General features: G+C 39.6%; 1 protein-coding gene across 3 annotated transcripts in view; it reads left to right on the forward strand.

Moving 5' to 3' along the window:
- Positions 1 to 14825, forward strand: part of CCDC30 (coiled-coil domain containing 30) — a 117080-nt gene that overhangs the window by 7664 nt on the left and 94591 nt on the right. For all 3 annotated transcript variants that reach the window (XM_055403753.2, XM_055403754.2, XM_088835196.1), the window contains exons 2-4: positions 3894 to 4069; positions 6822 to 6942; positions 14105 to 14292. In XM_055403753.2, coding sequence (XP_055259728.2) covers positions 4010 to 4069; positions 6822 to 6942; positions 14105 to 14292 — 369 coding nt within the window. In that variant the 5' untranslated portion in view covers positions 3894 to 4009. The remainder of the gene's footprint in view (positions 1 to 3893; positions 4070 to 6821; positions 6943 to 14104; positions 14293 to 14825) is intronic.

Genomic DNA, 14825 nt, shown 5'->3' on the forward strand with positions numbered 1-14825 from the left:
AGTAGGGTCCAGGCTTGAGGGGGAAATGAGTGAAGCCAAAGAGTATCTGGAAGTTTGAGACAGGATGTAATGGTCCAGGGACTGGAGGTTTCAACTGTCATTGTAGAACAGTTTAAGAGAGCAACAACTTCACACCCTTTTCTATGGCTATTTTTTTATATATTTATGGCAGTTCCCCAAAAAGTTAATATACATAGATTTATATATCCAGAAATTCCATTCCTAGGAAGATGCCCAAAACAACTAGAGCAGGGACTTAGATCCTTGTTACACCAGTGTTTCACAGCGGTGTTGTTCACAATAGTCAAAAGGTGGAAGCAACTCAAATGCCCATCAACAGATGAGTGGATAACCAAATAACAGTGAATTGTTATTCAGCCTTAAAAAGGAAGGAAATTCTGATCCATGATATGAAGAGGGTGAAACCTGAAGACATGCTAAGTGAAATAAGCTAGAAACAAAAGGACAAATGTGTGATTCCACTCATATGAGGTACCTGGAATAGGCACATTTATAGAGACAGAAATTAGAGAGTGGGAAATGGGGTCTCGTTGTTTAATGGATACAGAGCTTATGTTTGGGATAATGAAAATGTTCTGAAAATGGATAGCAGTGATGATTGCACAGCACTGTGAATGTTCTTAGTACCACTGAGTTCTACACTTAAGTACGGTTAAAATGGTAAATTTTAAGTTTTGTATTTACTATACACACGCAAAAGAGCAGAAGGTGGTAGAGTGGGACATTTGGAATTTAGAATTGTGGGATTTCAACAGTAGTTTAGGTTATGACAAGAGCTCAGTGGAAGCCAAGGGCTTAGATGACTAAGTAGAATGGAGGTTAAAGGTCTCTGTCTTTGGAAGGGTGTTCAGTCTAGGAGATTGGATGAGTAATACACTTGGCTATTGACTTCCATCCTATACCACCCTCCTGACCAGACAAGCTTCCTTTTCCTATATTGCTGCTTACCCTCAGATACCCCAAATTTCCCAGAAGCCAGGAATGCAAAGGTATTCTCAGTATCCCCCATCCACTTCTCCTTTCAACTTCCTCCAGCTTAAGACTGCCCACTCTACCCCACAACATGGTAGTGTGACGGGGCGTATGTTCCTCTCTGGGGGCAAGCAGCTCACAGTGTAGGCCATGTGAGAATTCAAACATTTATTTTCTTATTGTTCAGAATCTCACCAATTTACCACAGTTGTGTTTTAACATTTTGATGTATTTGCTTCCATTCTATGTGTCTGATTTTTACATAATTGTAATAATACCTTTATGTTCTACTTTTTTTCTTTGTTATAACAGAAGCATTTTTGCCGAATGTATTTCTAGCATCTTGGGTCCTCTAATACTCAGAACTAAAACCACAAGGAACTGAATAGTGCTCAGAGACCTTGTAGGGAGGAGGATATGAATGGGGAGCAGATGATGGGAGGAGGGTGAGGAAGATCACGAGAAGACTTTTAGCTCTAAGTCATGGGGAAGATGCATGGGGGCACTAAAATTCAGATCTGGATTCTTTTTTTCTTTAATGTATCAGATGATAATTAACATTTTATATATCATCCACAAGAGCTGTTGATGTGAAAAGAAGGAAACTCTGGAAAACTTATCAAGAAAAGATAAAAATAATCAAAATATAGTTTTGCTGTTAAAAAAGCAAAACTGATCATGATTATGTAGACTAACTGCAGTTCAATAACAATTATGCCTATCCCTATAATCAGGGTCACATTAACAGTCAAAAGTTATTAATATATTTGATTATACCAGCAAGTCTTATTCACAATTGTTGTTCAGTCTCTTAGTCATATCTGACTTTTTGCAACCCCATGGACTGCAGCACGCCAGGCTTCCCTGTCCTTCACCATGTCCTGGAGCTTGCTTAAACTCATGTCCATTGAGTTGGTGATGCCGTCCAACCATCTCGTCCTCTGTCGAACACTTCTCTTCCTGCCTTCAATCTTTCCCAGCATCAGGGTCTTTTCCAATGAGTTGGTTCTTCTCATTAGGTAGCCACAGTATTGGAGCTTCAGCTTCAGCATCAGTCCTTCCAGTGAATATTCAGGATTGATTTCCTTTAGGACTGACTGGTTTGATCTTCTTGTAGTCCAAGGACTGTCAAGAGTCTTCTCCAACACCACAGTTCAGAAGCATCAATTTTTCGATGCTCATTCTTTATGGTCCAACTCACATTCATACATGACTACTGGAAAAACTACAGCTTTGACTATATGAACTTTGTTGGCAAAGTAGTGTCTCTACTTTTTAATACGCTATCTAGGTTTGTCAGAGTTTTTCTTCCAAGGAGCAAGTGTCTTAATTTCATAGCTGCAGTCACCATCCACAGTGATTTTGGAGTCCGTGAAAATAAAGTCTGTCACTGTTTCCATTGTTTCTCTATTTGCCACGAAGTGATGGGGCCAGATGCCATGATCTTAGTGTTTTGAATGTTGAGTTTTAAGCCAGCTTTTTCACTCTCCTCCTTGACCTTCATCAAGAGGCTCTTTAGTTCCTCTTAACTTTCTGCCATAAAGGTGGTATCATCTGCATATCTGAGATTATTGATATTTGTCTTGGCAATCTTGACTCTAGCCTGTGCTTTATCCAGCCCAGCATTTCACATGATGTACTCTAATATAAGTTAAATAAGCAGGGTAAGAATATACAGGCTTAATGTACTCCTTTCCCAATTTGGAACCTGTCCATTGTTCCATGTCCAGTTCTAACTGTTGCTTCTTGACCTGCATACAGGTTTCTCAGAGGCAGATGAGGTGATCTGGTATTCCCATCTCTTTAAGAATTTTCCACAGTTTGTTTTGATCCATACAGTCAAAGTCTTTAGCATAGCCAGTGAAGCAGGAGTAGATGTTTATCTGGAATTCTCTTGCTTTTTCTATGATCCAGCGGATGCTGGCAATTTGATCTCTAGTTTTTCTGCCTTTTCTAAATCCAGCTGAAACATCTGGAAGTTCTTGATTCATGTATTGTTGAAGCCTAGCTTGAAGAATTTTGAGCATTACTTTGCTAGCATGTGAGAGATGAGTACAGTTGTGCAGTAGTTGGAACATTCTTTGGCACTGCCTTTCTTTGGGTTTGGAATGAAAACTGACTTTTTTCCAGTCCTGTAGCCACTGCTGAGTTTTCCAAATTTGCTGGCATATTGAATGCAGCACTTTCACAGCATCATTTTTTAGGATTTGAGATAGGTCACCTGGAATTCCATCACCTCCTCTGACTTTGTTCATAGTGATGCTTTAGTGATTCTCAACACAGATATCATTCCATCAATCAGCAGACATTTATCTCTTTGACACCATGTAGTGCAAGCTGTTATGTAGCATGACTACTTTCAAGTTTAAAAAATTAAAGACAGTATCAATGGTAGGCTTAGATCAAGAAGTTTTAGAAGCAAGCTAAATGACTTAGAAGTCAACAGAAGTTATAAGACACTTTCTAGGAGCAAAATAATTCCTTGATAGTAGAGAATTAATAGCTTTCTAGCTCCCAGAGTAATCCTTTTATTTCTAAATACTTAATAGACAAAAACTACTTTGGGATTTATAACATTGCAAGGGGCCTTGGGAATATTTTCAGATTATTAAATTACAAACTTCAGAACTGGACAGGCAGAAAGCTTGTATTTTTTAACACATGCTTTTCTTATTTTAGAGGGTGTAATAGAACTCTTCAAAGCTTTAATTTTTTGTACTTTAGCTATTTCATGTACGTGCACATTATAACTTGATAACATAACCATTAATTAATAGAGAAACTAAACTATACTTTGTAAGGAGTCTAACCCTAGGCATATAAACATAACAGATTTCTTGCACGCTCAGTTGTTTATGTGTGTTTGTACATACATGCGTATGCTTGTGTCTTCTATCAAGGGAAAATTTCAATTAGAAGATTGACTTCACCATCCTGAGAAAGAAGGAATTGAACTGCTTGCCTTGACAGAAAAGCTCTTGTTTTGTCTGGTGCTTGTTACAGCAAAGACAGGCTGATGACTGCTTCCAGAAATCTAGAAGAGCTGTCAGTGAAGCACGTGGAAGAAATTAAAGATGTAAGAACTAATATCATAATTTTGAGATAGCCATGGTTTTGGGACGTCCCTGGTGGTTCAGTGATTAAGACTCTGTGCTTCCACTGTAGGAGGCAAGGGTTCTATCCCTGCTTGGGGGAGTTCTGCTCAGTGTGGCCAAAAATGAGGAAAAAAAAAAAACTGTGGTTTTTTTCATCATCCTTCCATTATGTTAACATATTAAAAAGCGATGTTTGAATATCACTATGTAGTTTGCAAAGCACTCATGTGTACACTTTTTTTTTCATGAAATATATCAGCAATCTGTGTTGGTTTCCAATAGAATACATGTACAGGACATTGCCCAGAGAGGACTGCTTGAATATCCAAATAGGTCTGCTGAAGGTGGCTTTCATTATCTTAGAAAATTCATCCTTATCTCAATAACCAATCCTTTAGCTGACTCTCTGGCTAGTAGGCTTAGAGACCTGACTAGTCAGCCTACAGGGAATGGATCTGCTTCTCAAAGGTGGCCTTGTATTGACCAAACTCACAGAAAAGTTTGTAGAAGAATCTCCCCAGCTTTTAAAATAGCAGTAAGAAATATAACTACTAAAGGAACCGGACACATATATACTGTGGCTGATGCATTTTTCCTCTATAGACACACTACATAGGAAGCCAAATTTTAATCAAATGTTTACTTGCTGAATAAATGAAATGATTCTGATTTTTTAGAGCACCAGCTAAGATAACTATATTTCTACAATCAGACTATCATACCTGCCCTTATTGCTGGACCTGTTATATCCTAGAACCTCAGTACCAGGCCAGTAGAGGAGCATATAATGACACCTTTTGACACTTTAATCACTCTTTTTGATGTGTCCAGTACTGATTAACCTACATTCTTACATATAAGATACTTTATTTTTTTTACTCCAGATACTTAAATTTCCTTTAATAAAGTCGTTTCCAACTTCTCAAAATATAAAGAAAAAACTCCAGTTTAAGAACAAAATTATATTTCTCTTCCTAGAAATACAAAGGTAATAAAAAATAAGTAAAACAACTATCTTTAACGCTTTGCTGATCCAAACTTTTCTTGCCTTCAAGGAATGGCTATTTAAGTGTATCTTTAAGTATTAAGTTCAACAGCAGTTAAACATCACTGTGATTTGATTAACAAGGGACATTTCATTACTTGCCTAATTTGGGCTTTATATCCTGTTTGCTACCTAGGCAGACATCTTCTTTAGTTTTATAAAGTGCCATTTTGCTGTTTGGTATTTCTTGAAAACCATACAAAAGAAAGAAAGGGAAAAAGAAAAAACTTTACTAAAGCAAATGAGCCACCTTAAGAAACATTTTTGACAAAGTCCTTGAGTGTACAACCAGCCTTTTCTGTTTGCCTAGTTAAGCTGCTTTCTTTAAATGAGTTAATAAATTCTCTCCGGTCACTTACAGATCCCTCTATTGTGTTCTGACAGCTCAGCTCAGCTCAGCTAACCTGTTGATTTTTAAAGTTAACTCTTAGTGGGCAGTCTGATACCCAAACTCTTAAAGAAGAGTTCCATTCACATAGTAGACCATAAACTTTAACATTAGGCAGATGAGGGTGAAAAATTGCCTTGGCACTGACTCTCTTGTGTCACCTTGAGCAAGTTACTTCTTTGAGTTTAAAATTTCTCATCTGTAGTTTTGAGCTGAAAATAGCTCCTTAAAAAGGATTTGTGAGGTTTACACACAATGTGTATCAAACATTTCACATATGTTCTTGGCACCAACCAAGTATTTGATAAGAGTATTATTACTAGAAATAGATCGTATTGTTCCTGCCATTTTAAAGAGAAGGAAACCGAATCATACCAGGAAGTGATAAAGTTGGGCTGCAGTGCTGTGTTCCTTCTACTATACCATTCAGCTTTTTGTTCATATTCTGAGCAGTTGTCCCCAGAAGGCTTCAACACAATTCAGCAAAATGCAGTTACTCTTTGGTGGTCTACTTCTAAGCAATTTGGCCTAGTAAGAGTGTGAAGTCTGGCTCCTCCCTTTCTGTCTTGCTTGACAATGCAACTCCCTCAGCCTCTCTCAGCCTCCCCCCTCACCTGTAAAGGAGAAGATAACAGTGTCATAGGATTGTGGTGAAAACTCGGTATTTGATGTCCTTAACAGAGTACCTGGAGCATATAGTTTGCTTTCAATCTATTATTATTAGCCACATAGAAGTACCTTTTGTGAAGCTGCCCTATTAATCAGAAACTATTTTTAAAGAATACCCAATAGTTTATTTTAATAAAGCTCCTATTAACATTTCATCATTTTTTAACACCTTAAAACATAATTTATGTAATAATTTTAATTTAAATTAATAGTTAATTAAAATAAGCAATTATTATGAGTGAAAAAAATTTCAGACATTGTAATCACGAGTTTTGCTTAAGAGTATAAATAATTATTGTGTAGATATTTCTCTGTTACTGAGTATCATGACCGTATTTCCTAAACCATAGATAAGGAGACTTGATTTGAAACCTGAGTTGTTAATGGAAAAAAAAATCAGAGATTGTGATTTTCCCAGAAATTTGTGGTGATGTTGTCATCCTATCTGTGGGGAAACAGCGTCTGATAACGTGACAACAGGAAGTTTAGGGAGAGACATCAAATACTGAGTTCACGCTTAAGCAAAGTTGAGTTTTTTATTTCTCAGATTATAAACATTGATAGTATGGTGATCTCTTAATGACTCTTTCACTTAATAGTCTGGTAAGAAAATGTATTATTTTCTTCTTAGGTGGAAAACTATGCAAACCATGTCTGTGACTTACCGGAGGAAAAAGCAGCATTTTCTCATAGTTATGGAAAGGAAAACAAACAGCCTAGACATGAGTTTAAAGAGCTCCAACTCAGACCAGGTAATTTTTCCTTTTGTAAAAAATGTAAATTTTAATTTTTTCTCTAATTCTATTAAGTAGAGTTTGACAATTATAGAAAATTTGGGAAATGTATAAAAACAGAAGGAAGGAAAAAAATTACTACATACCCTCTACCTCAAGAGAAGTATTTGTAATGTTTTAGGTTTATTTTATACCTATCTTTTTAAGGTATGTATTCTGAAATATTCTGAAATGTGTGTGAGAGAGTGCAGAATGGTTATTTTCTTTAATGTCGGTTACAGCACTTACCGCGTTAGGTCATCATTCCCTGTGTAAGCTCTTCCGGGGCAGAGGTCATGTCCTAGTCTCCCTGGTTTCTGTGTTCTCAACAGCTCCTGCCTTGTAAACTACCTGGTATGTTAAGGGCTCAGGAAATATTTATTAAGTACTCCAAAGCTGCAAAGGAAGATACAGACAGGACCCCTTTAACATATTGCATTTTTTTTAACTCCATAAATTAGCTTTTATTATGATAGTCAGTGTTTATTCAGATTTCAGTTCAGTTCAGTCACTGAGTCATATCCGACTCTTTGTGACCCCATGGACTGCAGCACGCCATGGGGTCATTTTACGCCAGTAAATATTTATATTTACCACACATTTATTATTTTCTTTGCTTAGCATTTTTCTTTCATTTCAGATATCCTATTTGAAATCATTTTCCATTTTTTCATTTTAGAACTTTCTTTCACAAGGGTCCATGATGGACAGTTTTCTGTATTTTAAATCTCAGATGCAGAGTGAATTGAGCTAATCATTTGTACTTCACTCTAGTTTCAATTTTTCCCCCCTTTTTTGTTTTACATTGGATAAATGAGTTTTCTTCTGCTGGCTCAAAAGCTTGCATTCTAGTTTTGTTCATATTCTGATTGCATTTTAGGAATTTAAAATTTTTCCTGGTATTTTTAGTTTTTCTCAGCTGCAAGGTCATTGAGGGCTCTAATCTGCCTTGCTGTAAGAAGCAAAAGCTCCTCTGTGCCCTGTTACTCGGAGAAGGCAATGGCAAGCCACTCCAGTACTCTTGCCTAGAAAACCCCATGGATGGAGGAGCCTGGTGGGCTGCAGTCCATGGGGTCGCTAAGGGTTGGACATGACTGAGCGACTTCACTTTCACTTTTCACTTTCACACATTGGAGAAGGAAATGGCAACCCACTCCAGTGTTCTTGCCTGGAGAATCCCAGGGACGGGGGAGCCTGGTGGGCTTCCGTCTATGGGGTCACACAGAGTCGGACACAACTGAAGTGACTTAGCAGCAGCAGCAGCAGCCCTGTTACTAGCATAAATTAATTAGCTCATGAAGGATTGGGAAATAGGGGAGTAATGTCACTACAATGGGAGTTATATGTGGAAGTTCACATATACTTTTCCCCAGCACATTAATGATTTGTGTTCCCCAGCACATTAATGACTTGGGCTCACCAGCAAGCCATGGAGTTTATACCTAAAGCCCATTCATCCCATTTTGCTCTTCTGGGCTGTTTGGCCACGTATTTTGCCTTGAAAGTGCTTATTGCAAAGATATTCCTAATCCTTTGTATTTTACCTTTCTTTCTACCCTGCAGACTCAGCTCCTTCTTTATCTCATCTTTAGAGCAAACCTGATTTTCAAAAAGAAGACAGAGTCCTGTGTTTGCTGTGTATATGTGTATGTGTGCTGTCGTAGTCTGACTCTTTGCAGTTCCACAGACTGCAGCTGCTGGGCTCCTCTATCCATGAAAGTTTCCAGGCAAGAATACAGAAGTGGGAAGCCATTTCCTACTCTAGGGGATCTTCCCGACCCAGGGGTAGAACCCATGTCTCCTGCATTGGCAGGCGGATTCTTTACCACTCGTGCCACCTGGTATTCCCTGTATTTTCTGTGTTGTTCAGTTGTTCAGTTATGTCCAACTCTTTATTACCCCATGGGCTGCAGCCCTCCAGACTTCCCTGTCCTTCACTGTCTCAGCCCTCCAGACTTCCCTGTCCTTCACTGTCTCCTAGAGTTTGCTCACACTCATAGCCAATGAGTCAATGGTGCCATCCAACCATCTCATCCTCTGTCACCCCCTTCTCCTCCTGACCTCAATCTTTCCCAGCATCAGGGTCTTTTCCATTGAGTTAACTCTTCACATCAAGTGGCTAAAGTACTGGAACTTCAGCTTCAGCATCAGTCCTTCCAATGAATATTCAGGATTGATTTCCTTTAGGATTGACTGGTTTGATCTCCTTGCTGTCCAAGGGACTCTCAAGAGTCTTCTCTGGCACCACAGTTCAAAAAAATCAGTTCTTCGGCGCTCAGCCTTGTTTATGGTTCAACTCTCACATCTGTACATGACTACTGGAAAAACCATAGCTTTGGCTATCTGTTGACAAAGTGATGTGCCTGCTTTTTAATATGCTGTCTAGGTTTGTCATAGCTTTTCTTCCAAGGAGCAAGCGTCTTTTAATTTCATGGCTGCAGTCACCATCTACAGTGATTTTGGAGCCCAGGAAAATAAAATCTGCCACTGTTTCCATTGTTTCCCCATCAATTTGCTATAAAGTGATGGGACCAGATGCCATGATCTTAGTGTTTTGAATGTTGAGTTTTAAGCCAGCTTTTTCACTCTCCTCTTTCACCTTCATCAAGAGACTCTTTAGTTCCTCTTCACTTTCTGCCATAAGGGTGGTGTCATCTGCATATCTGAGATTATTGATATTTCTCCTGACAGTCTTGATTCCAGCTTGTGCATCATCCAGCCAGGCATTTCACATTGTGTACTCTGCCTATAAGTTAAATAAGCAGGGTGACAATATACATCTTTTACATATTCCTTTCCCAATTTGGAACCAGTCCACTGTTCCATGTACAGCCATAACTGTTGCTTTTTGACCTGCATACAGGTTTCTCAAAGGCAGGTAAGGTGGTTTGGTATTCCCATCTGATTAAGAATTTTCCATAGTTAGTTGTGATCCACACAGTCAGAGGCTTTAGCATAGTCAGTGAAGCAGAAGTAGATGTTTTTCTGGAATTCTCTTGCTTTTTCTATGATCGAACGGATGTTGGCAATTTGATCTCTGGTTCCTCTGCCTTTCCTCAATACAGATTGTACATCTGGAAGTTCTTGGTTCGTGTACTGTTGAAATCTAGCTTGAAGGATTTTGAGTATTACCTTGCTAGCATGTGAAATGAGTACAATTGTGCGGTAGTTTGAATATTCTTTGACATTGTCTTTCTTTGGGTTGAAATGAAAACTGACCTTTTCCATTCCTGTGGCTGCTGCTGAGTTTTCCAAATTTGCTGACATACTGAGTGTAGCACCCTAACAGCATCATTTTTTAGGATTTGAAGCAGCTCGTTTGGCATTCTATCACCACCACTAGCTTTGTTCATAGTAGTTCTAAGGCCCACTTGACTTCACGTTCCAGAATGTCTGGCTCTAGGTGAGTGATCACACCATCGTGGTTATCTGGGCCATTAAGACCTTTTTTATAGTTCTTCTGTGTATTCTTGCCACCTCCTCTTAATATTTTCTGTTTTTGTTAGGTCCATACCATTTCATGCCCATCTTTGCATGAAATGTTCGCTTGGTATCTCTAATTTTCTTGAAGAGGTCTCTAGTCTTTCCCATTCTATTTTCCTCTATTTCTTTATGTTGTTTACTTATATTTTCTATAGTATTCCCTTAATTTTTTAGGAATTTGACACATCTCTTTAATGAACCAATATTTGGATTCTCAGTGTTTTTTATAGCATTAATTATGCAATGATAAAGGTTTTGAGTGCTCCAAGCCATTTTTCCATAAGCTACATTATTTTTAGTGAGCATTTTTGTGAAATACAGATTCACTTGTTTATTTTAGGAACACATATGTCAATCACATCAGAAATGCATCTGTAATTAAAGGATGTCTTTTGAAGGTAAAGCAAACATGATTTGAAATTGGGTTTTTTGGAGCCCTATACCAAGTTCTTCCCTTGGGGCTTCCCTTGTAGCTCAGTTGGTAAAGAATCTGCCTGCAACGCAGGAGACCTGGGTTCGATCCCTGGATTGGGTAGATCCCCTGGAGGAAGGCATGGCAACTCCAGTATTCTTGCCTGGAGAATCCCCATGAACAGAGAAGCCTGGCAAACGACTAAGCACAGCAAGGACATACCAAGGCCACAGATTTCATGTTTGGTGGGAGAAAAAGAGGGAAATTCCTGGTAACCCCAACCTCTTTGGCCTGAGCAGTTAGAATACTGGAGATCCTAACTACTCAGATGGGGTAGATGTGGGAGGTCCTATTTAGGGAAGACAGTAAAGAGTTTGCTCTTGGACATGTGCATTTGGATGTGAATGTTAGACATATGAGTGGAAAGGTCAAACAGGCAACTTTGTCTGGAATGCATTGTGAACTAGAAATGTAAATTTGGGAGTCATCAGGTATAGCAAATACTTAAAGCCTTAGGATGGTAGGAGATACCCTAGGGAGTGAAAAGAAGAAGTTTCAGAGCTGGGCCCTGGTGTGTTCCAGTGTTTAGAGGTTAGAAAGGTAAGAAGTCAGCAAAGGAGTCTGAGAAGGAGTGGCATGAAAGGTAAGAGGAAACTAGCAGAGTGTGGTGCCCAAGGAGAGAAATGAGGAAGGTGTTTTCAGAAAAGAAAATGAACAACTGGGCCAAATACCATTAATAGGATATGTGGAATAAGGACAGGAGATTGAGCATTGGATCTGGTCAAGTGGAGCTCACTGTGATTTTGAGGAAAGGTGTTTCTGTGGAGCAGTGGATACAAAAGCCAATGAGTGAATTCAGGAAAGAATGGTAGGAGAGGGAGGGGACATGGCTGTGGTTGATCCTTTCTTGAAGTTGTGTGGCAAAGAGGAGTGAAGAAATGGTGGAGGAGCTGGAGGGCGATGTCAGTGTGAAGCAAAGTTTTTGTGGTTTTCATCACCTTGTTTTTATTATTTTTTTAACTTTTCATTTTTTAATTTTTTGGCCATGCTGTGTGCAGCATGCAGGATCTCAGTTTCCCACCCAGGGATCGAACCCATGCCCCCTGCATGGAAGCCTGGAGTCCTAACCACTGGACCACTAGGGAAGTCCCTATCACTGCTGTTTTAAATGGGAGATAGTATACCATGTCTCTCAGATGAATAGTTGGGAAGAAAGCTCCATGAGACAGCAGAGATAAGAGTCAACTGCAGGAGCTTTTTTTTTTTTTTTTTTTGAGAGGAGAAGGAATGAGATCCAGTGCACAAGGGGAGGGGCTGGCCTTAGGAACAAGGGTATCTTGTTTAATCTCACAAGAGGGAAGAGTACCAGAGAGCTGGCAGATTCGGTAAGGGGAGCTTGTGGAAGCTCTTTTCAAAGTACTTCTCTTTTCTCAGTGAAATAAGAAGTCAGGTATTCAGCTGAGAATGAGGATGGGCTTGAGGTATTAGAGATTTGATGGAAGAGAAGGATGAAATAATGGTTTAGGTCTCTAGAAAATGACAGAGAAAGACAAGCAGGGGAATGCAGGAGGATTGCTGAGCAGCAGTAGGGGCCCACGCAAGGCTGGTTGGCAGTCATGAGTTTGAAATGAAACCAGTCAGCACTGTCTGTGCAGTTTTCTCCAGCTACATTCAGCTTCTGGAGTGCACTGGTGAAGTGCTGGTTTTAAACAGGTTGAGTTTTGTCACCAAGTATAATGGAAGGAAAGGAGGCAAGAGAATTGTGAATGTTTTCAGGGGAGTGATTGTAATGATGGGCTGTAGAATCTCAGCTGGGTAAGAAAGGAAATGAGAATAGGGATGGAATAAGGAATGCTAAAAAGTCTTTATAGTCAATGGATGCTAGTTTCCAGTATGGTCAAAAATTGTTGAAATTGAGCTGCTAGCACAAAGATGTGGGAGGGATGATTGGAGAATAGGATATTTGAAATTGAGGCTAGGGAGAGGCTATAGAAACTATACAGGCTAATGACAAGGTCTAGGGAATTACTACGGAGTAGGTAACTGAAATGGGATAGAGGACTAGATTTTTGGAAGTTAGCTGGTAAAGGGACTGAAAGGACAGGCTCCTGGAATATAATCATTTACCTGAATGTTGAAATCATCAAGAATTTTGGCAGGATTAACTGAGTGACTATGGACAAGTTTCTTGGTGCCTGAGCCCTCATCTCTTAAAAGTGATAATATGATTCCTACCTCACTGGATTAAATAAGATAAATTTATCTCAGATGCTTAGTATAATACCTGCCACATTAGCAAACACTGACTTGAAACAACAATACACTTTAAAAGTTCAGTTCAGTTCAGTCGCTCAGTCGTGTCCTACTCTTTGCGACCCCATGAACCACAGCACACCAGGCCTCCCTGTCCATCACCAACTTCCACAGTTCACCCAAACCCATGTCCATTGAGTCAGTGATGCCTTCCAACCATCTCATCCTCTGTCGTCCCCTTCTCCTCCTGCCCTCAATCTTTCCCATCATCAGGGCCTTTTCCAGTGAGTCAGCTCTTCGCATAAGGTGGCCAAATTATTGGAATTTCAGCTTCAACATCAGTCCTTCCAGTGAACACCCAGGACTGTTCTCCTTTAGCATGGTGCAAGGATAATTTTAAACTTACACAGGTAGTAATAGTATCCAGAATACCAACCTAAACAGCATATTAAAAGGCAGAGACATTAGTAGTCATGTATGGATGAGAGTTGGACTATAAAGAAAGCTGACTGCCGAGGAATTGATGCTTTTGAATTGTGGTGTTGGAGAAGACTCTTGAGAGTCCCTTGGACTGCAAGGAGATCCAATCAGTCAATCCTAAAGGAAATCAGTCCTGAATATTCATTGGAAGGACTGATGTTGAAGCTGAAACTCCAATACTTTGGCCACCTGATGCGAAGAACCGCTTCATTGGAAAAGACCCTGATGCTGGGAAAGATTGAAGGTAGGAGGAGAAGGGGACAACAGACGATGAGATGGTTGGATGGTATCACCGACTCAATGGACATGAGTTTGAGCAAGCTCTGGGAGTTGGTAATGGACAGGGAAGCCTGGCCTGCTGCAGTCCATGGGGTCGCAAAGAGTCAGACACAATTGAGTGACTGAACTGAATTGAAGAATATCTACTGCTTTTGAGAACCTTTTCCCACTACTTTTTAGTTATTTGCCTGCATTTCTTATAACAGTATTGTTTCTGTTATTTCTTCCTAACAGAAATGCAAACAGAGGAGGTTGAAATGTATCAAGAAGGCTTGTCTACAGTGGCTCTGAGCAGCCCGTGTGAACAGATCACACACTTAATCATGCAAAGAAGTACACTCTTGAGGAAACTGGAACTTGGGAACCCCAAGCCAGAACCGCAAAGATGTCTGAGCCGTAACCTACAGAAAGACTTTCCCCAGGTATTCCAAAATTAACTACAGAATTGAATAAGAAGCAGGCCAGTTGAAAAGCATGTGTTTATTTAACCTTTCCTACATTAAAATATCAGGAAGCCAATTTTGATAGCGCTTAAGAATATAGACTTTACAGCAAAAGAGACACAGTTGTATCGAACAGTCTTTGGGACTTTGTGGGAGAGGGTGAGGGTGGGATGATTTGAGAGAATGACATTGAAACATGTATGTTGTCATATGTGAAACGAATCAGCAGTTCAGGGTCAATGCATGTTACAGGATACTCGGGGCTGGTGTGCGGGGATGACCCAGAGGGAGGATAAAGGGAGGAGGGAGGTGAGAGGGGGGTTCAGGAGGGGGAACTCATGTACACCTGGGGCGAATTCATGTCAATGTAGGGCAAAACCAACCAATATAATATTGTAAAATAAAAAAAAAAATTATTAAAAAAAAAAGAATATAGACTTTAGGCTCGAATGGACCTGTGCTGCCCCTTGTGAGCATTATATCCTTGAATAAATTACTTAATTTTTGTGAGC

The sequence above is a fragment of the Moschus berezovskii genome, chromosome 4 (genome assembly GCF_049115385.1).
Source record: "Moschus berezovskii isolate FMDL1 chromosome 4, NW_MosBer_1.0, whole genome shotgun sequence".
Classification (NCBI taxonomy): Eukaryota; Metazoa; Chordata; class Mammalia; order Artiodactyla; family Moschidae; genus Moschus; species Moschus berezovskii.